The sequence below is a fragment of the Meles meles genome, chromosome 12, assembly GCF_922984935.1.
Source record: "Meles meles chromosome 12, mMelMel3.1 paternal haplotype, whole genome shotgun sequence".
Classification (NCBI taxonomy): Eukaryota; Metazoa; Chordata; class Mammalia; order Carnivora; family Mustelidae; genus Meles; species Meles meles.
The window spans coordinates 59,323,379-59,351,234 of NC_060077.1; the positions used below are offsets into that span (position 1 = coordinate 59,323,379).

The 27,856-nt window shown below is 38.8% G+C and overlaps 2 protein-coding genes across 2 annotated transcripts in view; one reads left to right on the plus strand and one right to left on the minus strand.

The window, feature by feature from the left end:
• RPRD1A (regulation of nuclear pre-mRNA domain containing 1A) overlaps positions 1–26,274 on the minus strand; it is a 77,519-nt gene extending 51,245 nt beyond the window's left edge. The window contains exon 1 of the mRNA XM_046024646.1: positions 25,971–26,274. Coding sequence (XP_045880602.1) covers positions 25,971–26,121 — 151 coding nt within the window. The 5' untranslated portion in view covers positions 26,122–26,274. The remainder of the gene's footprint in view (positions 1–25,970) is intronic.
• Positions 14,231–14,576, plus strand: LOC123954046 (metallothionein-1E-like). The gene has a single exon (XM_046024647.1). It carries the CDS (start codon positions 14,287–14,289, stop codon positions 14,416–14,418), a length of 132 nt encoding a protein of 43 aa, XP_045880603.1. The 5' UTR covers positions 14,231–14,286; the 3' UTR covers positions 14,419–14,576.
• Positions 26,275–27,856: the final 1,582 nt, after the last annotated feature.

The window sequence follows — 27,856 nt, forward strand, 5'->3', positions numbered from 1 at the left end:
TATAACCAAATAAGGACCAGGCAATATTTACATTGGGAGGAACAATTTTCTCTCTCACCTCTCTGAACTAAAAGTTCTAAGCTACAGCAGGTATTAAGTATAGCTCCTTGTCCTTGGACTTTGTATGTGAACAGGTAAATCAAAACAAATAAATAATAACAGAATCTGGCTAGCTAATATATGAAGACATAATATTACCTAAAATGTTGAGCATATCCCCTAAAAGGGCAATACAAATTCAGTTCATCACATAAGTAAGAAACAGCTACATAATAATTCACAATTAGACGATATGAAACAAACTTTGCCAGTCAAAGGACTACATAAATGCCACCTAGTTTCAGCAATTCATTATCAGTTCAGAATCTAGTTTTACTTATTCATAATCAGAAAGTGAGAGCTTTGGAGCACCTGGGTAGTTCAGCCGGTTGAGCAACTGACTCAGTTTCTGAGTCAGGTCATGATCTCAGAGTCATGGGTCTAAGCCCCATGTTGGGCTCCCACACTGGGCACAGAGTCTGCTTGGGATTCTTTCCCCTTCTCCCACTCTCTCCCCTTTGCTCCTTCCCTCGATTGCATATGTTCTTGCTCACTCTCTCCAAAATAAATAAATACATAAATAAATAAAATCTTTCAAAAAGTGAGAGCATCATTACTTATTTTCTTACAACTGTACAAACCATATATGCCTATTCATTTTGATATAAAGCAGAATATCATAATTTAAGGTAATCACCCATGTTTTTATGGTGACTGAACTTTAAAACCACACTAGATGACAATGCGAATAAATACAACAGCTAAAATTTTACTGTGTTATCTATTAACACAAGAACCTCTTTGCAGAGGAAGCTACTACATGGGAAAGCAGCAAAAAAAACCTGAATAAATGAATATATACACACAGACACACCCACATGCCAATGAACACTACTATAGCTCTTATAGGAGGAAATCAAAAGAAAAGCCATTATCTTGAATCAAAAATTTACTAAAGACTTACTAACAACTGCGGGAGAGCCTCATTTAATTCCCTGGTAAACTGATTACTACTATAAACTACAAGACATGTTCATATAGATGAACAACAGTTGGTTATACGGCAGAAACTGCTTTAACTCTGCCACAGAAAGTGCGCAATCCACAGGTGATTCATGAATAGATTCTATCTGTCCGAGACAGAACCAAGAGTTCAGTCAGACACAGCTGTCTGAAAAATGAAGGGGATAAAGCCAGTGTATTCCCGTACCACTGAAACAATGCCTCAGACTTTTGGCAGCCCATCTCTTGCTTTAAAACCCTTCAAAGAGGGGCGCCTGGGTGGCTCAGTGGGTTAAAGCCTCTGCCTTCGGCTCAGGTCATGATCCCAGAGTCCTGGGATCGAGCCCCGCATCGGGATCTCTGCTCAGCAGGGAGCCTGCTTCCTCTAATCTCTCTCTCTGCCTGCCTCTCTGCCTACTTGTGATCTGTCTGTCAAATAAATAAATAAAATCTAAAAAAAAAAAATAAAAGTTTAAAACCCTTCAAAGATTATTCTCCAGATAACACTATAAACCCTTAATAGACAGTAAAGGCCCCAAAAATGTCTGTCTCTGCCCTCTATACTATTCTCTCTTCATGCCCAATACAACTACTCCTCTAACTTCCCCAATTCCCACCCATCCTTTAGACCTCAGTTCAGGAGATTCCTCTGTTTCTCCTGCACCACTCAGTACACAACATTAGGCAATGCCGATATGCTCTCAGTGCACCCCATTCTTTCCTATACAGCACTTATTCCAACTACAACTACTTCCATTTAATCTACCTAATGCTTCCCAAATAAGCTAAGCTTCATCGAAAGCAACAACTGTCACTCTATCTACCCATCTATGGTGGAATTAAACCCAGCAGTTGATTCAAAATTTGTTAGTTATTTACTAAATCAGTAATTTTTGGCCTAAACCTCTTCCTTTAATTATTTGTTCCACTAAGCTGGTTTCTGGTTTTAACCTCACCCAGCATAGCTGAAGGGGGAAAAATGTAAAATTACACTGCTCTCAGAAAACTCAACTTCAAATTCAGACTATGAAAGACAAACTTTCTTTCATATCTAGCTAATCTTGCATATTTTCAAAGTACTGAGTTCAAATATTTTTTTCTCTTCCTCCATTCTAGAGCTCTCACAAATCAATAATCTACAGAAAAATGGGCTAATGTGAATGGAAGGATGAAAGGAACACAAATATTAACTTTTGAAACCAATTATTTTCCACCTATTAGACTGATCAAGATCAAAGTCTGACACTAACTAAAGTTTGCAAAAGTATACTAAGATTATCACCTTTAGATACCTTCAGACACTGGTGGTTAATATATACTAATGCAACCTCTTAGAAAATTAATTTAGCAATACCCGTGAAAAGTGTAAATGCACAAATCCCTTGACCCTGCAAATTTCATGTCTAGGAATTTACCCTATGGATATATTATCATAATTGCACAAAGAAATCACTATGGATACACATAACAAGACATAACTAAATAAATCATACTATATCCATACAACCCAATACTCTACAGCTGTTCAAAAATGAGACAGAGGGGCACCTGGGTGGTTCAGTCAGTTAAGTGTCCAACTTAATTTTGGCTCAGGTCATGATCTCAGGTCGTGGGATCAAGCCCAGTGTCTGGCTCGGTGGAGTCTGCTTGAGATTCTCTCTCCCTCTGCCTCTGCCACTCTCACCCCCCCCCCCAAAAGAGAGAGAGAGAGAGAGAAATTTATATATTGATACGGAAAGGTGTCTCAGACACAGTGGTTAAGTTACACACATTCACACAAATACACAGTAGACAGACTTACTTTAGGGAAGATCAAGATCTGGGAAATAATTTTGGGAGGGGTATGTGTCAAGAGTAACCAACAAAGATTTAAGTAATAAAGGGAAAACACATGGGGGACCTAGGTGGCTCAGTGGGTTAAGTGACTGATTCTTGATTTTGATTCAGGTCCTGATCTTGGGGTCATGAGATTGAGCCCCACATCAGGCTCCCTCTCCTTCTCCCCCCGCCACCATGCACTCTCTCTCTAAAATAAGTAATTTTTTAAAAAAATAAAATAAAGGGAAAACACGTGAGTTATATATTCAATAATTAACTTGGGCCTACATGCTGAAAAGGGCTTCTGGGTAGTGCTCACTTGATGCTCCAATTTGACTTTGTCTTATAGGTACACGATCTCTCGAATTTCAATAGTTGGTAGAAAAACAGAATGAAACAAAACAAAACAAAAAGAACACCCAGACCCAAGCAAATGGACATCTTCCCCAGTCTAATAGGTCGAAGTCAATTCAAGTTCCTGAAATAATTTCAAAAATTTTTATTTTAGTATATGCAACAAATGAATTTTTAAAATCTTGAAAAGAACAAATTTGATCCCAGACCATCAGACGACTGCAGAAGACACTGTCAACTGGAAGAGTTCTGGAAGAATACACATCATACAGTTTATTCACATTACACTTCTACAGCAGGACTGAGATTAAAACTTTTCTGCTCTTACAAGGATAGTATTTTTAAAATAATACTGTGGAATTTCCACAGTCACTATGGAAAACAGTATGGAGCTCCCTCAAAAAATAAAAAATAGAATTACCGTATGATTTAATAATTCCACTACTGGGTATTTACCCAAAGAAAACAAAAGCACTAATTCAAAAAGATTTATGTACCCCTATGTTTACTGCAGCATTATTTACAACAGCCAAGATATGGGGGCACCTGGGTTGTTCAGCAGGTTGATCATCCAACTCTTGATTTCAGCTCAGATCATACTCTCAGGGTTGTGAAATCAAGCCCCATGTCCAGGCTCAGCAGGAAGTCTACGTGAGATTTTCTTCCTCTCCTTTTACCCCTGGCCCTAACATGCTCTCTTTAAATAAATAAATAAATCTTTTTAAAAAATTGCCAAGATATGGGAGCAACCCAAGTGTCAACTGATGGATAAAGAAGATGGATATACTGTGGAATATTTATCGGCCATAAAGAAGAATAAAATCTTGCCATCTGCAACAATACAGATGAACCTAGACAGTATAATCCTAAATTATGATTTCACTCATACAGAACTTAAGAAACAAAACAAAGGGAAAAAAAGAGACAAACATAAAATCAGACTTTTAAATACAGAGAACAAACTGGAGATTGCTGGGGAGAGGTGGGTGGGAGGACAGGTGAAAAAGATAAAGAGGTTTAAAAGTACACTTACCACAATGAGCACTGAGAATTGTATAGAATTGCTGAATTACATTCTACACCCAAAACTAATAATACTGTGTTAATTATACCTGAATTTAAAAAATACATGACTATTTTCTTATAACTAGGCACTGCTCTTAAAGTTTGTTGTGTTTATCTAATTTAATCTTCAAAACAACCCTACACAGTAAGTTATTACCTGCATTTATCAATGAAACGATTATTTAAAAGGCATTCAAAGAAATGCACTGAAATCGATCAGCAATCCCAGAACCCATACTGTGGTCCCTACACATTTTGGAAATAAAAGCAGGAAATGCGTAAGATGAGCCCGGCATAACTTGTCAATGATAGAAAGCTATTTAAAAATTACTGGGGTTGTATCCAAAGGACATGGGTGACCCTCTAAGAGGTTGCCACTGGCAAAAGAGCATCAAAAAGAATGACTTAGGGGCACCTGGGTGGCTCAGTGGATTAAGCTGCTGCCTTCAGCTCAGGTCATGATCTCAGGGTCCTGGGATCGAGCCCCGCATCGGGATCTCTGCTCCGCAGGGAGCCTGCTTCCTCCTCTCTCTCTGCCTGCCTCTCTGCCTACTTGTGATCTCTCTCTCTGTCAAATAAATAAATAAAAAAATATTTAAAAAAAAAAAAAAAAAGAATGACTTAGAGGGGCACCTGGCTGGCTCAGTCGGTTAAGTATCTGCCTTCTGCTTAAGTCATGATCCCCCTGTTATTCCTTATAAGACCCCTGGGCCTTATTTGGAAAGTCTTTTCACTATACAAGACTAGACAGAACTATAAATGCATGTTTTCCTAACATAATTCCATAGCTGATTTTTTTCCAGTGTTGTACCTTTAACCGGATTAACTTTAAATATGGTATTGAGCAGAAATCTAAGAATCATTTCTTAATATTCTAGTTCTTCTCCCATAAATATAAAGTGTCTTATTTACCAAATGCCTGCATAAAATGGGTTTCCTCTTAAGTGTCTACTCTGCTCCTTTCATACATATTTCTCTTCCTGTAATGACATCATAGTTTTCTAACTTCGATGCCTTTAGAGGCTATGCAGATACCTAAAAGAGCACAGTATTTCCATTCTGTTCTCTCTTCAACATTGTCAAAATTCATGGGGCACCTGGGTGGCTCAGTCAGTGAGGTGTCTGCCTTCGGCTCAGGTCATGATCTCAGGGTCCTGGGATGGAGCCCCATATTTGGCTCCTAAGCAGGGAGCTGGCTTCTCCCCCTCCCTCTGCCTGCCACTCTCCTGCTTGTTCTCTCTCTCTAATAAATAAATAAAGATCTTTAAAAAAAAAAAAAAGTCAAAAATCACAAGACAAAAATTAAAAATTGGCTTGGCTCTTCTTCCACATTTACTTTTCCCAATGACCTCTAGAGTTAGTTAAATTTCTTGTAAAAGAACAAATTTCTTATAGACTGCCCTGAATTTACAAATTAATTTGGGAATAACTGGCCTTTTTGCAGAGTATTTTTACTTAGCAATTTAACATACTATTTTGCTGTTTTAAACTTTACAAGTGTGTATTTTAAAGCAATAAAAACTAAAAGTGTTTAGCATAGCTATAATAAAATAAGTTTGTTAAAATACTAATACAACATACAAACCAGAAAGTATCTTATAATATCTAAGACAAGAAAACATTAGTAAAAATACTAGTCTCCGAGTTTCAAGTGATATGTCTCAGTTCCAATATAAAGACCAGTTTGTAGGGAATTTGTGTTTCCAGGAAGATGGAGCAGATGTAGTTTTCCCTATTTCTCCTGCAAAGTACAACTACAAATTCTGGGCGTTATAAATAAAACCAAACATAAGAAACAAAGGCAGACAGGGTAGGAATCTTTGGGTCAGTTCTTAGAGTTTTCTTTTTGCCTTTAAGTCAGCAACCCAGAAATCCTAACAGGTGCCAACATAAAAAGTTCCAACACAAACTTTTCATTCTAACCAAATGACCAGGAAAAGAGAAGCCTAGAAAGACAGGAAACTTTTGGGTAATAATCAATCTACTCTAGCCAAACACCACAGGGAAAAAAAATAAATAAAACAGCACAAAAAACTGTGCCCCGCCCACATCCACACTAACAAAGGCTAACTGGGAAGCCAGGCTGTGATGTGGAGCCCATCACCTCTCCGGAGTGGTGTCAGAGAAGGCAAAGATAAGGAGGCCTGGACTTCCATTCCCATCCAGCAGTAAGAAGGCACTGCCCCTTGGGATGGAGTCACAGGAAGCCTAGAGGAGAGCCAGGACTTCCACAATGGCCCAGCTGTCCTAAGACCCACATTCCTAACCACCAGTCTGTGGTGTCAGCCAAACTCCCACTTGCACACAACAGTAACGAAGAGTAACTCCCTCCTGTGATGGGGTAATGTCCTAGAAATTCAGATAAAACGTTATTAAATAAAGTCCAGATTCTCAAACAAAATCTTTCTCAAACACAAAATATGGATCAAGCAAATATCACTCATTATACCAAGAACCAAAGGGATCTAAAATTGAATGAAGAAAGACTATCAACAGATGCTAATACTACGGTGACAAAGATACTAGAAGTATCTGACAAAAATTTTAAGCCAGTCATCATAAGAATGCCTCAACTAGCATACACAAATATCCTGAAAATACAAACTTATCAAAATTTGTGGAATAAGGGGCACCTGGGTGGCTTAGTGAGTTAAAGCCTCTGCCTTCAGCTCAGGTCATGATCTCAGGGTCCTGGGATCGAGCCCCAAATCGGGCTCTCTGCCTGCCTCTCTGCCTACTTGTGATCTCTGTCAAATAAATAAAAATTTAAAAAAAAAAATTGTGGAATAAAACTGAAGCAGGGCTGAGAAACTTTTAGCACTAAATGCATATAATGGAAAAGATAAACAAGTCCCGAATCAATAATCTAAACTCCCACCTCAAAAACCTCAAATAAGAGCAAAATTAACCCAAGAAAACAGAAAGAGAAAACAATAAAAACAGAAATTACTGAAACTAGAACAAAAACAGAAGAAAAAGAATCCATGAAAGACAAGCTGTTTTCTCCCCAAGTTTTACTGAGATTTAACTGACATACATCACTATACATCAAGTTTAAGGTGTACAGCATAATGGTCTGACTTACATACACCTTGAAACACTTAATGCGGGTTCCTGGGTGGCTCAGTGAGTTAAAGCCTCTGCCTTCAGCTCAGGTCATGATCCCAGGGTCCTGGGATGGAGCCCCAATAGGGCTCTGTGCTCAGCAGGGAGCCTGCTTCCCCCTCTCCCTCTCTGCTTGCCCCTCTGCCTACTTGTGATCTCTGTGTGTCAAATAAATTAATAAAATCTTAAAAAAAAAAAGAATGCAATAAGTTTAACATCCATCATCTCATATAGATGCAAAAAAGTTTTTTTTCCTTATGATAAGAACTCTTAGGATTTACTCTTAAAAACTTTCATTTATATAATACAGCAAGATAAACCAGTCACCATGTTGCACATTGCAGTCCTAGCATTTACCTACCTTGAAAACTCGAAGTTTGTACCTTTTGACCCCTTCTTCCAATCCCCTTCCCACCTCTGGTAACCACATCTTTGATGTTTCACTGAGTTTCTAATTCTAGGGTTGTTGTTGTTTTTTTTTTTTTTTTAAGTTGTGACATTTAAATAAGATCATACAGTACTTGTCTTTTTCTGTCTGACTTATTTCACTTAGCATAATGCCCTCCAGGTCCACCCATATCACAAATGGCAACATGTCCTCATTTTTTTTTTTTTTAAGATTTATTTATTTGACAGATAGAGATTACAAGTAGGCAGAGAGAGAGAGAGGAGGAAGCAGGCTCCCAGCCAGGCAGAGAGCCCGATGCAGGGCTCGATCCCAGGACCCTGGGATCATGACCTGAGCTGAAGGCAGAGGCTTTAACCCGCTGAGCCACCCAGGCGCCCCCATGTCCTCATTTTTATAGCTGAATAATATTCCACTGTGTATATATACAATAATTTCTTTATCCATTCATCTGAGGATGAACACTTAGGTAGTTTCCATGTCCTAGAGACTGTAAATAATACGGATATTAACATGGGGGTGCAGATACCTTCTCAAGTCAGCATTTTCATTTCCTTTGGATACATCCCAGAAGTGGAACTGCTGCATCATATGGGAACTCTATTTTTAATTTTTTGAGGATCCTCTATACTGTTTTCCATAGTAATTGTATCAGTTTATAATCCCACCAACAGTGCACAAGGGTTCCCTTTCTTCCAAATCCTCTCTAGCATGTGTTATCTCTTATCTTTTTGATGATGGCCATTCTAGCAGGTGTAAGGTGACACCTCATTGTGGTTTTTATTTGCATTTTCCTAATAATTAGTAAAGCTGAGCATCAAAGAGCTGTTTCTTTGAAAATATGGATTAAAAAAAAGAAAAGAAAATATGGATAGAATTGACAAACTTTTACCAAGAATGACAAGGGGAAAAGGGGACAACACAAATTTTCAGTATCAGAAATATCATTACAGTCAATATGGATACTAAGGGCATACAATGAACAATCCCGGACACATAAATTTGACAATTTAGGTGAAATGGACTATACTTCCTCAAAAAAAAAAAACAAAAAAAAAAAACCCAGAACTACAGCAACTCACCCAATGTATGATACAGAAAATATAAATAGTCCTATGACACTTAAGAAAATTGAATATGTAATTTTTAAGTTCCCAAAAAAGGAAACTCTAGACCCAGATGGTTTCTGCTAAATACTTCTACCAAATATTTAAAGAATTTTAAAAATTCTATACAACCTCTTCCAGAAAGTAGGGGAAATTCATCTTATGAAGTCAGTGCTACTCTGATTTCAAAACAAGACACACAAACACACACAAAGTGGACCAGAAGTCCTTATGAATACAGATGTAAATATCCTTAACAAAACTTAGCAAATAGAATTCAGCAATATGAAGGGGCACCTGGGTGACTCAGCCATTAAGCATCTGCCTTCAGCTCAGGTCATGATCCCAGGGTCCTGGGATAGAGCCCTGCATCGGGCTCCCTACTCCATGGAAAGCCTGCTTCTCCCTCTTCCACTCCCCCTGCTTGTGTTCCCTCTTTTACTGAGTCCCTCTCTGTCAAATAAATAAATAAAATCTTAAAAAAAAAAAAAAAAATTCAGCAATATGTAAAAAGAATTCATAATCACAGAAAAGTGGGATTTTTGGTAGGGATGTACACTTGGCTCAAGATTTGAAAACTGATCAATAATACAGCATATTAAGACTAAATTTAGAAAATCACATGATCAATTGATGCAAAAAAGGCTTTTGAAAAATTCATCAACATTTTATTTTAAAATCTCTCAAAAACCAGGAATAGAGAGGAACTTCCTCAACTTGAGACAAAATCTAAAAATAAAACTACAGCTAATATTCTAATGGTGGAAGACTGACTTCTTTCCCAGTAAGGAAAAAAGACAAGGATGTCCACTCTCATTCTTACTCAACAGTGCTTGAAATGCCAGCAAGTTCAATAAGGTAAGAAAAAGAAAAACACAGAGGTCAAAGATGAAGAAATAAAAGCATACCCATTTGCAAATAACGTAAGTGTCTTCACAGGAAAATCCCAAGGAAACCTACCAAAAACTCCTATAACTAAGTATGTTCAACAGGGTCAGAGAAAAGATAAATGGTTAAAGGGGTGTCTGGGTGGCTCAGTGGGTTAAAGCCTCTGCCTGCGGCTCAGGTCATGATCCCGGGGTGCTGGGATCGAGCCCTGCATTGGGCTCTCTGCTCAGCGGGGGGCCTGCTTCCTCCTCTCTCCCTCTGCCTGCCTCAAATGCATAAATAAAGTCTCTTAAAAAAATTTAAAAAAAAATACAATACCATTTTAAACTGCTCAAAATAGCTGAAATACTTAAGTACGAAAACAATAAAACACATACAGGACTACATAATGTTGATTATAAACATCAATGAAGATCTAAGGAAATGGAAAGATGTGCCATATTTATGGGCTGGAAGACTTAAGGTAATAAAGATGTGAACTTCCCCTAAACCAGTATACAGCATTAAAGAACCCTTATCAAAATCTCATAAAGTAGCTTTTATTAATATAGATGAGATTATTCTAAAGTCTGTATAGAAGAGCAAAGGAACTAGCACAGCTAAACCAATTTTGAAAAAGTACGGGATGTGCTGGGAGTGAAGTGAATATAGCTATGAAATAGCTATGAAAGGGCAACAAAATTCCTTGCAGTGATGGAAATGTTCTTTATCTTTTTTTTTTTTTAAGATTTTTATTTATTTATTTGACAGACAGAGATCACAAGCAGGCAGAGAGGCAGACAGAGAGAGAGGAGGAAGCAGGCTCCCTGCCAAGCAGAGAGCCCGATGCGGGGCTCGAACCCAGGATCCTGGGATCGTGACCTGAGCTGAAGGCAGAGGCTTTAACCCACTGAGCCACCCAGGCGCCCCTGTTCTTTATCTTGACAATAATAATGTCAGTATCACAACTCTGCTATGCTTTTTATTCAAAATCTACTTTTTTGGAAATTACAAAAACTAGTTCTGCATGATGTTACTACTGGGGAAAGCTGGCAAAGGCCAAACAGGATGTAGTATTTACAACTGAATGCGAATCTACAATTATCTAAAAATATACAGTATTTTTAAAAATTTCACGTTAATATCTCTAGTTTCAGGGTTAAAAAATCACTACACAAGCAATGCCCATAAAAGGTAATTGGAATAAACTTCACATGGTATTTGCATACTATTTACAGACATTAATAGCAATGTCTTTGATTTCACCCCCAAGAGGATGTGAAAGCTAAAGTTTTAAAAATTAAAACTACTACTGTATTAAGTCAGGCAAGATTAAAATTAAGTAAAACAAAACTAACATAAAACACTCATGGTAACTATTAATCTGAGAGCAGTTTTCAAACTTCCTGCTCTCAGGACCCCTTTATACTCTTACCAATTATTGAGAACACCAAGAGATTTTACTCACATTGCTCATATTTATCAATGCTTACTTACATTATTAAAAATTAAAACAGACGAACCTTAAAATATTAGTTCATTTATAGTAGCAATAAAAAATTAGATGTTAACATAATGTTTAAAAAATGTATTTCCAGGGCACCTGGGAGGCTCAGTGGGTTAAAGCCTCTGCCTTTGCCTCAGGTCATGATCCCAGGGTCCTGGGATCCAGCCCCACATCGGGCTCTCTGCTCCACAGGGAGCCAGCTTCCTCCTCTCTCTCTCTCTGCCTGCCTCTTTGCCTACTTGTGATCTCTGTCTGTCAAATAAATAAATAAAATATTTTTTAAAAAATGTATTTCCAAAACTTAAAGGGTCCCGTCTTACATTTTTGCAAATCTTCAGCTCAAGAGAATACAGCTGGATTCTCATATCTCCTCTCCATGAAATAAACCATAGTAATGTTGTTTCAGTGAAAGTAATAAGAAAAAGGCAGGCTTTACCCAGATATAGTGAGTACAAGTATTTTATTTTTTTTTTAAAGATTTTATTTATTTATTTGACAGACAGAGAGATCGCAAGTAGGCAGAGAGGCAGGTGGAGAGAGAGGAGGAAGCAGGCTCCCTGCGGAGCAGAGAGCCCGACGCAGGGCTCGATCCCAGGACCCTGAGATCATGACCTGAGCTGAAGGCAGAGACTTACCCCACTGAGCCACCCAGGCGCCCCGAGTACAAGTATTTTAATAGCTATTACAGATAATAGTGGGCATTCTCAACAAATTCTATTTTTTAGATACTAAATTGTAATATGGAATCCTAAAATATATCAATCAACTTTAAAAACTGTTATGTTAAAATCCTTGTCTACCATGCTCTTTGAATGAATCTTTTACTCATGCATAATTTTGTAACATCATGTATTAGTCTTCTAAAAAGTACTGGTTCACAGTTACACAGACATTCCAACTACTGAAACATTTCATTAGGCGGTATCAAAAGTCCCATGTGTAAATATCATTATTGATTTCACTGGAAAAGAGTTTAAAAATATTGAGATGTTGTTAGGCTCAAGATGACACGTGCAACTTTTCCAAAAATCTATTCACAGATGACATGATTTTACTTACAGAAAACCCTAAAGATTCCACAAATAACAAACCTATTTAGCAAAGTTGCAGCATACAAAATCAGGACTCAAAATTCAGTTTCTATAAATTATATTAAACAACCCAAAAATGAAACTAAAGACAATTCCATTTATAATCAGATAAAAACAATAAATTTTTAGAAATAAATTTAACAAAGGAGGTGTAAGACTGGTACATGGAAAACTGTAAAACACTGCTGAAGGAAATGAAAGAAGACATAAATAAATTCAAATAGATTCCATGTCCACCAGTAGGAAGACTTACTATTGATAAGATAATACCTCTCAAAGTGACCTACAGATTAAATGGAAACCCTCCCCATGGCATTTCTGCAGAAATAAAAAACCCAACCTAAAACTCATATAGATTTTCAAGTGCTATAAAATGGCCAAAAGAATCTTAGAAAAGAAATTAATGTTGGAAGACTTGTACATCCTGACTGCAAAACTTACTAGAAAGCTACACAAATTGGAATAGTATTATACAGGCATAAATAGAGGGAAACAGATAAAGGAAAAAAATAGTCCAGAAATAAATGCTTACATACAGAATCATTAGTCATTATGGAAATACAAATTAAAACCCCAAGCAGAAGCGCCTGGGTAGCTCAGTCATAAAGTGTCTGCCTTCAACTCAGGTCATGATCACAGGGTCCTGAAATCAAGCCACACATCAGGAATCCCTCTGCCTGCTACTTCCCCTACTTGTGTGTGTGCTTGCTCTAACAAATAAATCAAATCTTTAAAAAAAAAATAAAAATAAAAACAAAACCCCAAGCAGATACCACTCCACATTCATTAGGATTATTTTCAAAAACAAAACCAAACAAAACGACACAAAAAATAATAAACTTTGGCAAGGATGTGCAGAAATTGGAACCATGCAGGACTCCTGGGTGGCTTAGTTGTTAAGCATCTGCCTTCAGCTTAAGTCATGATACATAGGTCCTGGGATCAAGTCCCGCATCGGGCTTACTCAGCAGAAGTCTGCCTCTGCCCCTGCCTGTGCTCTCTGACAAATAAATAAATAAAATCTTAAAAAAAAAAAAAAAAAAAGGAGAGAGAGCAAGAAATTGGAACCGCTGCAAGTGGGAATATAAAATGGTGCAGTTGCTGCAGAAAACAGTATAGTGGTTCCTCAAACAATTAAACATAGAATTATTGTATGACCCAGCAATTCCACTTCTGGATACATACTAAAAAGAAACAAAACGCCATTCCAACAAATATTTACACACCCATGTTCATAACAGCATTATATTGAACAGTCACAAGGCAAAAGCAACAGATGTGTCATCAACAGATGAATAAATAAAATGTGGTATATACATAAAATGGAATATTATTCAGCCTTAAAAAGATAAGAAATTCTGGCACATGCTACAACATGAATGAACCTTGCAGACATACGAAGTTAAATAAGCCAGTCATACACACAAAATAAATTATATGATTTCACTTATATGAAGTACCTACAGTAGTCAAATTCATAGAGTGTAGAAGCGTGGTTGCCAAGGGCTAGGAAAGGAGAGAATGGAGACTTATTTTTTAACGGGTATGGAGTTTCAGCTTGGGAAAATGAAAAGAGGTCTGGAGATGGATGGAGATCCCAGTTGCAAAACAATGCGAAAGTATATAATGCCACTGAACTGCTCATTTTAAAAATGATTAAAATGGGGGACGCCTGGGTGGCTCAGCAGGTTAAAGCCTCTGCCTTCAGCTCAGGTCATGTTCCCAGGGTCCCGGGATCAAGCCCCGCATCGGGCTCTCTGCTTAGCGGAGAGCCTGCTTCCTCCTCTCTCTCTCTCTGCCTGCCTCTCTGCCTACTTGTGATCTCTGTCTGTCAAATAAATAAATCTTTAAAAAAAAAATGATTGGAAGTTCTTAACAGATTGTAGTTTTGTCGTTTTGTGTTGCACGTTTTGAACTTGAGTGGAAATGGATCCCAACTGCTCTTGCTCTAGTGGTGGCTCTTGCACGTGCGCCGGCTCCTGTAAATGCAAGGAGTGCAAATGCACCTCCTGCAAGAAGAGCTGCTGTTCCTGCTGCCCCGTGGGCTGTGCCAAGTGAGCCCAGGGCTGTGTTTGCAAAGGGACGTCGGACAAGTGCAGCTGCTGTGCCTGATCCCGAGGAGCCCATTCCTGATGTAAATAGATCCACATGTACAAGTCTACAGTTTTCAAAACATTTTTTTCTTACTACCTGACCTGTCCGCTATATTCCTGTTTCTATGAAATATATGAGTTACAATAAAAAGTTAAATTAAAAAAAAAATGATTAAAATGGTAAATTTGTATTACATATACTTTACCACAATAAAGAAAGGTGCACAGTGCAAGCACAAACAGATATATACTCAAGGGTCAAGATATAACGAAATTAGTAATGTGAACTGCTTTGATTAGCAGTCAGGAATGTGATATATTTTTAGTTGTGAATGTGGTATGAAAAACATACTGAGTTTTAGTACAGAGTAGTCCCTCCGCCTTGATTAATACTTAAGTACTACCAGTTTTCACCCACATCAGCTTTTACACTATCATAGCACATGTTAACCATTAAAAGGGGAAAAATGTCTGTATTACGAAAATAATTTTTACCTGGTGGACTCATACACCTGCTAAAAGAATCTTGGTGATCCACCAGCCGAACTTTAAGAACACTACTCTAAGAACTGATAAATATAGGAAGAACAGAACAATATTACAGACCAAAAAAGCTAGAGATTTTCCAAGTCTTTCTCAATAAGGGAAATGTTTGTAACTGAAATTCATTATTTGCCTTAAGATGTCAGAAATTCCTAAATCAGGCACTGTCTTTAAAGGAAACAAGTGGTGCCTGGATGGCTCAGTTTTTAAGTGTCTGTCTTCGGCTCAGGTCCTGGGATGGAGCCCCACATTGGACTCCCAGCTCTGTGAGCCTGCTTCTCCCTCTCCCTCTGCCTGCTGCTCCCCCTGCTGTGCTCTCTCTCTGTCAAATAAATAAATAAAAGCTTTTTAAATAAATTAATTAATTAAATAAAAGCAAACCCTCTGCAATATTCCTTCCAGCTCTAGAAGTCTCAGATACTACATACTTTCCAACATTCGTTCAATAACTCATTCAACACATATTTACTGAGTATCTACCTTGTGCTAGATTCTGAGGCAACAATGGAATAGGCTCAGTCCTTCAGTATAAAGAAACTCACCACAGAACCATTAAAATACTGGACGACAAGTGCTATAACAATAACAATAGAAACTGCTTGGGAGGTTACACCACAGAATATGTCAGAGTTGGAAGACTTGGCAAATTTAAAGGTAAGACCACTGAAAGGGAGTCTGGGGAGCAGAAAGAAAAAGAATAAAGAAAAGTGAACAGAACCTAAGGGTTCTGGGGCACACCACCAATACAAGAGGAAGGTGCATAAAGGATATCTGAAGAAACAATGGCCAAAAATGCCACCAAATCTAGGAAAGACATGAATCTACAAATCCAAGCATCTCAATGAACCCTAAGTAGCATAAATTCAAACAGACCCACACTGAGACACGTTGTGAAAAGACTTTCAGAAGATAAAGAATTTTGAAAGCAGCAAGAAATGACTCACTGTCATGTACAAAGAAAGCTCAATAAGACTGACAGCCAACTTCTGAGCAGAAACTATAGAGGCCAAAAATAAGTAAGATGCCATATTTTTATAAAAAATTGCTGAAAGAAATCTGGCAAAACTATCCTTCAATATTGAAGAAGAAATTAAGACATTTTAAGCTAAACAAAACCTGAGGGAGTTTGCCACTAGTATACCTGTCCTACAAGAAATCTTAAAGGGACATTAGATAGTAACTAGAAGCCATAGAAAGATCATCAATAGAGGTAACTACATAAGTAAATATAGAAACCAGTATTAACATATGTCTTGGTCTGTAACTCTTTGTTTCCTATATGATTTAAAAGACAAATGCATAAAATAATAATTATAAGTCTGTTGATGGGCATACAACTTATAAAGATATAACTTGCGACAATAATAACATAAAGGAGGAGACAGCTGTATAGGAACAGTTTTTGTAGGCTACTGAAGAAAAGCTGGTACCAATCGAACTACACTGTTACAACTCCAGAATGTTCACTGGAATTTTTTTCCCCCTAAAAACACCTCATCCCAAAAACTAGGACTAGGAGCTATAAATGGACAATTATCTCTTTCTTCCTGGAGACTAAAGGAAGCTGCAGAAAGGAGTCATGAGATTGGGTGTAAAGCCTGCTTAAGATTCTCTCACTCCCTCTCTCTGCCCCTCCCTCCTGCTTGCAGTCTCTGTCTCCAAAAAAAAAAAAAAAAAAAGGTATATAAAAGCACATAAATGTGCAAGGTGTTTGCATCACTTTTTTTTTTTTAAACATTTATTTATTTGAGAGAGAGCATGAATGAGGAGAAGGTCAGAGGGAGAAGCAGACTCCCTGTGGAGCTGGGAGCCTGATGTGGGACTCGATCCCGGGACTCCAGGATCATGACCTGAGCCAAAGACAGTCGCTTAACCAACTGAGCCATCCAGGTGCCCTTTGCATCACTTTTTCTGAGGAGAGTCTACGGCCATACCACCCTGAACGCGCCCGATCTCGTCTGATCTCGGAAGCTAAGCAGGGTCGGGCCTGGTTAGTACTTGGATGGGAGACTTTTTCTGAGGAGAAATTCATATAATATAAAATTAACCACATTAAAGTGTATAATTCAGTGGCAGTAAATGCATTCATAAGGTTGCACAACCATGACCTGCATTTAGTTCCAAAACATTTTTGTCATTCCCCCCAAAGATGACTTCAGACTCATTAAACAGCCATCCATTCTCCATTCCCACCCCCTCTTCCCAGCTCCTGGCAACCACTTTCCATCTCTGTAGATTTACTTACTCTGGATATTTCATACAAATGGAATCATAAAATATGTTACCTTTTGTGTCTGGCTTCTTTCAACTTCACAGGTTTCTGAGGTGCATCCGCACTGCAGCAGAATTAGCACTTCATTCCTTTTCATTATATGGCTGAGTAATATTCTGCTGTATGAATTCCACTGCACCACATGTATTTATCATCCACTGATGAACATTCAGGATGTTTCCACCTTTTGGGTATTGTGAATAGCACTGCTATAAGCATTCTTGTAAAGTGAATGTTTGAATGCCTAAATATTTCTATTCGTATGAATATACATCTAAAAGTAGAATTACTCGGTCATATGGTAATTCTATGTTACATTAGTAAGTAGGACAACTGGTTGGTTGAAGAGGCTAGATACAAGGAAATTACAAGGAGGATACTGTAAGGGTGCTAGGAAAAGAGGAGAATGTGGGCAGTAGAGATATTATTTAATATAGCAACAAAATAGCTGAAAGTGAGGCATGTATGCAGAGGGTCCAGGCCAAACTTAAAGTTCTGAGCTTAGGCAACTGGTGGACAGTAGTCTTTCACTGGAATAAGAAAGTCAAGAAGAACAACAGTGGGATAGAAGTGGGGAAAGATGACAAAAAGGGTTACTTAGTGCAAACTGAGGCTGCAGTATTAAGAAACAGTATTAAGAATTCAATAAACACTGAGACTGGGACTAAAAAAAAGGATCACTGAGTCATCAACATATTGATGGAGAAAACAGATATAGTAACTAAGGCACCAAATTATAAATACATAAAACAAAATTATTTTTAATCATTTAAGAGTTTTTATGTGTTAATTATTAGCACATCAATTGCATTTTTAAAATTCTCAAATAATAACTTGAATTAAATCCACAATAAATATAGCTGATTTACTAACTAAATTGTAGTAAATCTAGAATAAGTTGCTATATTATCAGGGTTCTCCAGGAAAAATAATCAATAAAATGTGTATGTATATACATATAGAGAGATAATAACATTAAGAGAAGTAGCTCATGAGATTATGTAGACAGACAAATCCCAAGATCTGCAGACAGAAAGCTGGAGACCCATGAAAGCTGATGGTATAGTTCTAGTCTCAAAACCGGCTCAAGATCGAGAAGAGTCCATGTTTCAGTTTGAGTCCAAAGGCAGGAAAAGAGCCCAGTCAGGCAAGAAGAGTTTCTTCTTACTCACAGGAGGGTCAGCATTTTTGTTCTTTTCAGGTCTTCAGTTGACTGTGGCCAACCCACAATAAAGAAGGGCAATCTGTTTTACTCAGTCTACAGATTTAAATGTTAACTCTCCAAATATCTAGCTGCCTCAGGGACCAGTCAGGCTGACACATAAAATTAACCATCACAAGTTCAGTTAAGATAATACTTCATGATACTCTAAGAAAACTTAATTTTTTCATCAGCAAAACATGGTCCCTGACCACCCAAAAAAATTTCATTTGTTTAAAAAAAATAATCTATAGGGGCACATGGGTGGCTCAGTTGTTAAGCGTCTGCCTTTGGCTCAGGTTGTGATCCCAGGATCCTGGGATTGAGCCCTACACTGGGCTCCCTGCTTGGCAAGAGGCCTGCTTCTCCGTCTCCAACTCCCCCTGCCTGTGTTCCCTCTCTTGCTCTCTTTCTCTCTGTCAAATAAATAAAATCATTTTTAAAAATTCTATAAAAGAGAATACAATACACATAATTTGTACAAATACTTAAAAAAAAAAAAAAGGCAGTTTGTTGACTAGGTAAGAATTTTAAAGCCATGCTCTTGAAGCAGAATGACTTTCCTTGAAAGGGACCAAAGTGTGCCATCACAAAAACCAACCACTGCAAGTCATTTTCTCAATTAATAAAAATAATTTTTTTTTCAGTTTTAAGGTTTTTTTGCATAATGCTGCTTAATCCTTTGACACTTCCATCTATTAGCCTATACTAGAATTAATTAAAATACATTTAGTACAGTTATTTTAAAATTAAGTGTGCATATCACCATGGTCTTTATAAAGTATCAATAAGTTATAACCTTTATAAAGTACCAAGAAGTGATATCTGAACAAGTTTGAGAACAACCTATTTAAAGAATTACAATAAATACAAGTAGAGTAAGACTGCACGGTTTGCCATTAAAAACATAATTTGCCATTAAAAAGATGTGAAGTTTCTTTAAGCTAATGTATAAACTGACGTGTAACTCCAAAAATACCAACGTGGTTTTTTCCCCTGTAAATAACAAGCTGACTCTAGACTTTATTTGGAAAAACAAAACAAGAATACATAAGAAAACTGGGGGGGGAAAAAAGACCAACTTGCAGGGGGCACGGCAGAAAGGACTGGAGTGGGGAGATGTCCTACCAGATATGAAAACATACCAAAGAGTGTGATAGTGGTACATGAATAGAGACACAAATGAAACAGAATGACAACAGAAACACCAAATACAGATAAAAATTTTATAATAAAAGAAACATCTAAAATATGTGGGGATAAAAATGAACTTTAAAAATGGTATAATACTCTGTGTCAAATAAATAAATAAAATCTTTTTTTTAAAAAAAAAGGATTTTAGGGGCTCCTGGGTGGCTCAGTGGGTTAAAGCCTCTGTCTTTGGCTCGGGTCAGATTGCCTAAACCAGAGTAGTTTTCCAGTTATATTTCTTCTTTGTATCACTATTCAGGTACTAATTTAGTAGAGTCTATTTCCCTGACTGGTATGTAAGTTCCATGAAGACAGCTATGTGTGTCTTATCTGCTGAATTATCCTTGGTCTAGCAACAGAGCAGGAGCTCTCTCAATAAATATTTGAGGAATGGGGTGCCTGGGTGGCTCAGTGTAGGTTAAGCCTCTGCCTTCAGCTCAGGTCATGATCTGAGTCCTGAGATCCCCCTCTCTGCTCAGCAGGGAGCCTGCTTCCCCTTCTCTCTCTGCCTGCCTCTCTGTCTACTTGTGATCCCTTGCTGTCAAATAAATAAATAAAATCTTTAAAAAAAGTAATAAATATTTGAGGAATAAAGGAAACCAATAGAATTAACTTACTGATACATTTCAAATGAAAAATTCACTTTATCCAAAAACACTCCTGTAAAATTATGGATTATTATACTATATTTGTTTAATCTAGAAGCACACCTTTATCTTTACTAGCAATTTAAGGGTCAGGTGCCTAGGTGGCTCAGTTGTTTAAGCATCTGCCTTCAACTCACGTCATGATCCCAGAGTCCTGGGAGGGAGTCCTGCATCAGGCTCCCTGCTCTGCGGGGAGCCTGCTTCTCCCTTTCCCTCTCCTGCTCCCCTGCTTGTGTGTGCTCTCTCTCTCCCTCTCTGTCAAATAAATAAAATCTTTAAAAAAAATTTTATTTTTGGGAAAGAGAGAGAGTGAGAGAGCAGGAATAAAAGGGAGAGAGAAGCTGAAACAGACTCAACGATGAGCGCAGTGCCCCATGTGGGGTTCCATTCTGTGACAAGTTCATGACCTCAGCCAAAACCAAGAGTCAAACACTCAACTGACTGAGGCCAATTCTATTGTGTTTGTGCGTAGAAAAGAGCCCAAATATCAGTGTTGCTTTGTAATTTCTGGTATGTTCATGGCCATTATTTCCATAGCAATGAATAACATATAATTAGTGATGTATGTTAATAGTTTTATAATTCAGCCCCAAACTTGAGTCAGAGATGAAAACAACTGCATTAAAAAGACACTAGGTAAGAAAGTGAAGAAACAACCGCTGAATGAGAGAAAACGTTTGCAAGTCTTGCATCTGATAAGGGATTAGTATCCAGAATACATAAAGAACACTTGTTGGGCAACTGGGTGGCTCAGTGGGTTAAAGCCTCTGCCTTCGGCTCAGGTCATGATCCCAGGGTCCTGGGATCAAGCCCCGCATCAGGCTCTCTGCTCAGTGGGGAGCCTGCTTCCTCCTCTCTCTCTCTCTCTCTCTGCCTGCCTCTCTGCCTACTTGTAATCTCTCTCAAATAAATAAAATCTTTAAAAAAAAAAAAAGAACACTTGTAACTCAATTAATAAAAAGACAAATAACCCAATTTAAAAATGGGTAAGGATCAGGGCTGATCTTAAGGATCTTAAGGATCAGGGCACCTGGGTGGCTCAGTAAATAAGTGTCCAACTCTTGATCTCAGCTCAGGTCTTGATCTCAGGATGGTGAGTTCAAGTTCCGCACTGGGCTCCAGCCTGGGTATGGAGCCTACATTAAAAAAAGGGGTGAGGGGAAGATCTCAACAAACATTTCTCCAAAGACAACATACAAATGGCCAATAAGCACATGAAAACGTGCTCAAAATCCTTAGCCAACAGGGAAATGCAAATGAAAATCACAATCATACACCAATTTACACTGAGTAAGGTGGCTATAATCAAAAAGACATAATACAAGTGTTGGCAGAGATGTAGAAAAATTGGATCCTCATGCACTGCTGACAGGACTGTATGATAGTCATTGTGGAAAACAGTCTGGCAGTTCTTCAAAAGGTTAAACACAAGGTTCCTATATGACCTAGCAATTCTACCCATAGGTGTATTTCCAAAAAATATGAAAAAACACCCACACAAAAACATGAATGCAAATGTTCATAGCACTATTATTCATAAGAGCAAAACATGGAAACAACCCAAATGTCTATCAACTGATGAATAAAAAAATTCATATAATAAAATATTACTTGGCCATAAGAAGGAATGAAGTACTGGGGCGCCACCCAATCGGTTATGTGTCAGACTCCTGGTCCTGGCTCAGGTTGTGATCTCAAGGTCTTAAGATCAAGCCCCATATCAGGCTCCATGCTCAGCTTAGAGTCTGCTTACGACTGTCTCTATCTCTCCTTCTGCCCCTCTCACCCACTCTCTCTCTCTAAAATAAATAACTCGTAAAAAAAAAAAAAAATCAAGTACTGATAGATGCTATAATACAACATGGATGAGCCTGGAAAACATGCTAACCAAAAGAAGCCAATCACAAAAGATGTCATACTGTATGATTCCATTTAATAAAATGCTAAGAATAGCCAAATCTGTAGAGACAAAGTAAATTAATTGTTGCCCAGGGCTGGGGAAGGTGGAAGGAGTTAGGGATGATGCCTAAAAGTCAATTTCTTTTTGGGTGATGAAAACATTCTAAAATTGCAGTAGCAGACTCACAACTATATGATACACTAAAAGCCACTGAACTGTATACTTTAAATGAATGAATTATGTGATATGTTAATTATATCTCGATAAAGCTGTTATATGTCACCTAGTGGCTCAGTCAGTTAAGCACCTGCCTCCGGCTAAGGTCACGTTCCCAGAGTCCTGGGATTGAGGCCCATAAAGGGTTCCCTGCTCAGCGGGAATCTGCTCCTCCCTCTACCTCATCCCCCCAGCTCCTGATCTCTCTCTAATAAATAAAATCTTAAAAAAAAAAAAAAAAATTTTTTTTAAAGCTGTTACAAAACAACAAAATCCTGAGGGAGACAAACCATGAGAGGACTATGGACTCTGAGAAACAAACTGAGGGTTTTGGAGGGAGGAGGGTGGAAGGTTAGGTAAGCCTAGTGGTAGGTATTACGGAGGGCAGTATTGCATGGAGCACTGGGTGTGGTGCATAAACAATGAACTCTGGAACACTGAAAAGAAATTTAAAAAATAAATAAGTAAAAATTTAAAAAACAAAACAAAAAACAAAAACAACAAAATCCTCATGTTTCTGGTTACACTCTATTGCATTTCTCAGGGAAATTATAGCTACTTTAGTCTTCATAAATGCCTTAGGGGATATCCCTCTAAACAGAAATTCTTTTTCTTGTCCCCACTCCAGAAATTCTTTCTTTGAAGAATGCAAAAATAAGGTAGAACAAGAAAGGAAATCTTCAAAACTGAATGATTACCATGTGTGACATTATCATTTTACCTACTCCTTCTTATATCTGGAACAGTAATTTTTCCTACTAGTGTCACATTTTTGTCTTCTTTAAACATTTCAAGAAACTAAAGAATGTCACACTTAACATAAAATGTTCACCTGATTTTATTCATTTACCTTTTTATTTCAAGTTTGAGCAATTCGGTTTTTTAAAAAAGATTTTATTTATTTATTTATTTATTTGACAGAGAGAGAGAGAGAGAGAGAGAGAGCGCACGCGCGAGCACACAAACGGGCAGAGAGGGGGGAGGCAGGCTCCCCGCCAAGCAGACAGCACAATGTGGGACTCGATCCCAGGACCCTGAGATCATGACCAGAGCTGAAGGCAGAGACCCAACTCACTGAGCCATCCAGGCATCCCTCAATTCATTTTATAAACACTTATTTTGTAGAGATAACATAAGGGTTCACGAGATCACTGTAAAATGGCTAAAACAATGCCTGATGTTCAGTAAATTATTCATTCTCATTATCATTACACTACAGGCAATGCAGGATCCTAAAGTTTAGGAGCAGAACTACAGAGGTGGTGGGGGGACACAAAGATTGTGCCCTACAAAAGTATAGTCCTGTCAAAGAAAGGAAACTTTTGGCAGATAATCCAAGACCAAACAAAATGGCAGTAGCAGCAGCAGCATGATCATCACCACTACTACCACCATCACCGTCATCACCCAACACCACTCTCCTCCTAATGCATCTTTTTATAGGCCTTAAATTTTTTCTAACTATGAAGCTTTTATGTATGGAAATATCCCCAAACCCAGTAAATATCACCTTATCACTCTCCCATATGTATCAAATTTTTCAAAAAATATATGAAATATACGATAACACAGATCCACTTTCACTTCCTCTCTCCCTTATGGTAAACACTATCTTGCAACATGATGTTAATCACCACTATGCATGTTTTAACTGTAACTACAGGTACAAAATACAGAATTTGTTTTTGCATGTTTTCAAACTTTAGCAAATAGCATACTGGTCTGCACCTTGTCTTCTTAGCTCAACACTTTGCTTGTTTTTTTTTAATTCAATCATATTGTTTCATGACAACTGCTGGTCAGTATTACAGTGTATGAATATTACAATGTATTTGTCCATACTCCCAACTAATGAGATGTTTAAACTGTTTCTAATTTTGCTACTAAGAAGCTGCAATAAATATAATTTCTTGAGCACAGGTACTAGTTTCCAGGATACATTCCTAGAAGAACTGCTAGGTCAAAGACTGTACCTTCAACTTCATTAGAGGTCACTAGGTTGATATATTTACACTCCAACCAGCAGTGTAAGAGTGTTCCTGTTTCTCCTCATCCTCACCGATTCTTGGTATGCCATACTTTTACAAATTGAAGGGTATAAAGTGGTACCTCATCGGTTTATTTTTTCCTGATTATTAAGTATCATTTTATTCATTGGCCTTTCAGGTTTCCCCTCATGTGAAATGCCTTTAACAGCATTACTATTTTTCTGCTGATTTGCAGTAGTTCTTAAGATAGTTTGGGTACCAAACCTTTATTGATTTTATGTGTTTCCAAAATCTGCAGCAAAGACAATTACTGCCTTTTCAAAGTTCACAGCTATTTTCCACACCTTTATACCTAGGTTTCTCAAACCTTTCTGACCCCTCACAGAAGATGAATTCCTCCTTGAGTGCCAATACACATACACTTATACATGAACTGATAAACAGGGCTCTAAGTCAATTTCTCCTAAGAGATTAACCACAAGCAAATACACAAGGACAGTTCTTCTCCATTCCCTATAGCCAACGCCACATTTTAGCTTTCATATTAACACATCATAGAGATTTCATATGGGTGAGTAATCAAGCCTCTATTCTGAATAATAAGTTGTTAAGGCCCCTAATTAATAAATAACCATCATATTGATACATCGGGGTGTCTGAAACAGTAACAAGGAATGTCGTTCTCTCTCTCCAATGAATTAAGAATTATGGCGCAAACCCAGACTAAGCAAATAAAAATTTCTTAATTTTTAGTCACACTAACATACATAGTTCTTACAGATACAGTTGCTCTGCAGAAGTAAAATAATTCTGAATATTTTAGTGAGAGCACATACTGCTCTTAAAAGTTAACTTCATTTACAGGAGCACTAATGTTTTGCAAAACAAGTACACTGCCCTAGAAGTATATAGCCACAGAACAAGAAAGGACTTTAGATCACTCAATCTAATTCCTTCATTTTGACGTGAGGCAACTGCAATCCAGGCAGTTAATAAATTCGCCGAAACCTAGTCCTCTAAAATCTACAAATTCAGGGTTCTTCCACTGCATCATGCACGGATGCAATTTCAGATTCCCCAATTCCAAAACCCTGATTCCGCTATTAATTTTCCAAGACTGAGTCGATGTGTTATAGAATGATGGAATTAACTCCCAACCCCACACCAATCTTTCTTCCTTTCCACTTCCCTTTTCCACCCTATCTTCCATTATATCTACAGAATGAAAGAAAATACTTGACTGCCCGAATTTCTGGCCCTAATCAGGGAAAGAGCCCTGAGCCCCTGACTATTGCCTCTGTGTTAAAACAGAAGGGCTTTTGGTTTTGTTTTGAATGCTTCGTTCCCTATGCAATAATACCTACAGTAAGGCGCAGATTCTGCGGGAAGCGCGGCGCACGCCGCTCCTCGAGCCCCGCGGACCACCGACGCCGGGGAGCCGGGGGTGCCGGGTAGGGCGGTGCCGGGCAGCAGGGGGCTGGGGTCGCTGGGGGAATGGGGCTGGCAGAGAAGGGGGCCCGGCGGCACCAGGGAACAGGCCGGGCGGCGGGGCGACTCACCTTTACGCAGCTCCCGCTCCCACACGGTGACGATGGGCCGCGAGTGCTTGCGGTGGTGGATGAGCCACAGGGACAAGGTCTGCACGCTCTGCTGCGAGTTGCTCAACTCCGACAGCTTCTTCTCCAGCGCCGCCTCAGAGAAGGCTGACATCCCTTCGACACCGCGTTCACGCCGTCCCACGCGGTGGGGCTGAGGGGAGGAGAGTTTAGCCGCCCGCTCCGCGGCCTCGCCCCCTCACCCCACCCTTCCCCACGCCTTCACCACCACCGCCGCCACATCCAAGACCGGCCGCAAACCAGCAAGATGGCGTCTGGCCGGCAGTGACGTCAGGGCCCATCCACGCCCCGCCCTCGGAAGAGGCGAGGCTAAGCTGCGGGTCCTCTGAGCGAAAGGGCGGGGCCAAAACTGGCGCTAGGGCGGCACGTGGGGCCGTGCAGCCTGGGTTATAGCCAGGGAAGGGGTGGAGCTAGCCCAACACGGACTTTTATGGTAAAATTATCTGCTGAAAACGAATTAAAAATCTCTGCATAGGCGTATAAATTGGTACAGCCAATTTGGAAGACTATTTGGCATGATATATTACATTTTCATAATTGAACCTTCCCTGTGACCCTGCAATTTGGCTAACTGCCATCAGTGCTAGGAAAGCAGCAGCGTGTATGCACAATGAGCTGTATGCTAGCTGTTCGGTCTGGCTCACTAACACTAAAGAGATGGGACATTCACAGAAGGTAAATGGCTAGATTAATGGTGAAACTGCATAGTATAGAATACATGTAGCACTTTAAAAGATTAATAAATCCAACGGTGGGTTGGAGGGTTTTTTTTTAAGTTTTAGAGTGAAAAATATAGTATAACATTGGTTTTATGAAAGTGTATATGGTGGGGCACCTGGGTGGCTCAGTCTGTTGAGCCTCAGTCTCTTAATTTCGGCTCAGATCGTGATCTCAGCTTTGTGAGATGGAGCCCCACCCCCCTACACTGGGCTCCCTGGTCACTGCAGAGTGGGCTTGGGATTCTCTCTCACCCTCTTCCTCTGCCTCTCCCTCTCTCCCTGCTCAAGCTCTCTCTTTAAATAAATGAAGCGTAAACAAAATAAAAGCATATATTGTATATGAATTCATAAGTATGTTGCATGGCAAAAAGTCTGGAAGAATACATATTACATTAATAGCAGTGTCAAACTCAGGATCAGAATTGGAGCCCTTGAGCTGTGGTTATATTGTTTTCATTTTTTACAAGAATGGGTTCATGTATTTCTTACATAATTAAAAATTACTTACAGAAATCTCATAATTAATTGAGCATTTTGGGGTGCCTGGGTGGCTCATTTGGTTAAGTGTTTGTCTTTGGCTCAGGTCATGATCCCAGAATCCTGGGATCAAGCCCCACCTTGGGCTCCCTACTTGCTGGGGAGGCTACTTCTCCCTCTGCCCCTCCCCCTGCTCATTCTTTCTTTCTCTCTCTCCCAAAAAAATAAATAATATATATTTTTTAAACCCAGCATTTTGACATGTGACAAATGACTTATGATGTATGACAAATCCATACATTTTGACATAGTACTATGAGTTTACAAAGGGAACACAAAGATATTGTCACATTCCAAATATAAATATAAACTTCAAGAAAGATAAATAAAAACCCACAGGAATTCTTTTTTTTTTTTTAAGATTTTATTTATTTATTGGACAGAGAGAGAGATCACAAGTAGGCAAAGAAGCAGGCAGAGGGCAGGGCGGGGGAGGGGGGAAGCAGGCTCCCTGCTGAGCAAAGAGACCCATCTGGGGCTCCAGCCCAGTACCCTGAGATCATGATCTGAGCTGAAGGCAGAGGCTTAACTCACTGGCCACCCAGGGCCCCAGAATTCTTTTCTCTTGAGAAG

Coding starts and splice junctions, on each gene's coding strand:
- LOC123954046 (XM_046024647.1), top strand. CDS start 14,287: ATGGATCCCAACTGCTCTTGCTCTAGTGGTGGCTCTTGCACGTGCGCC.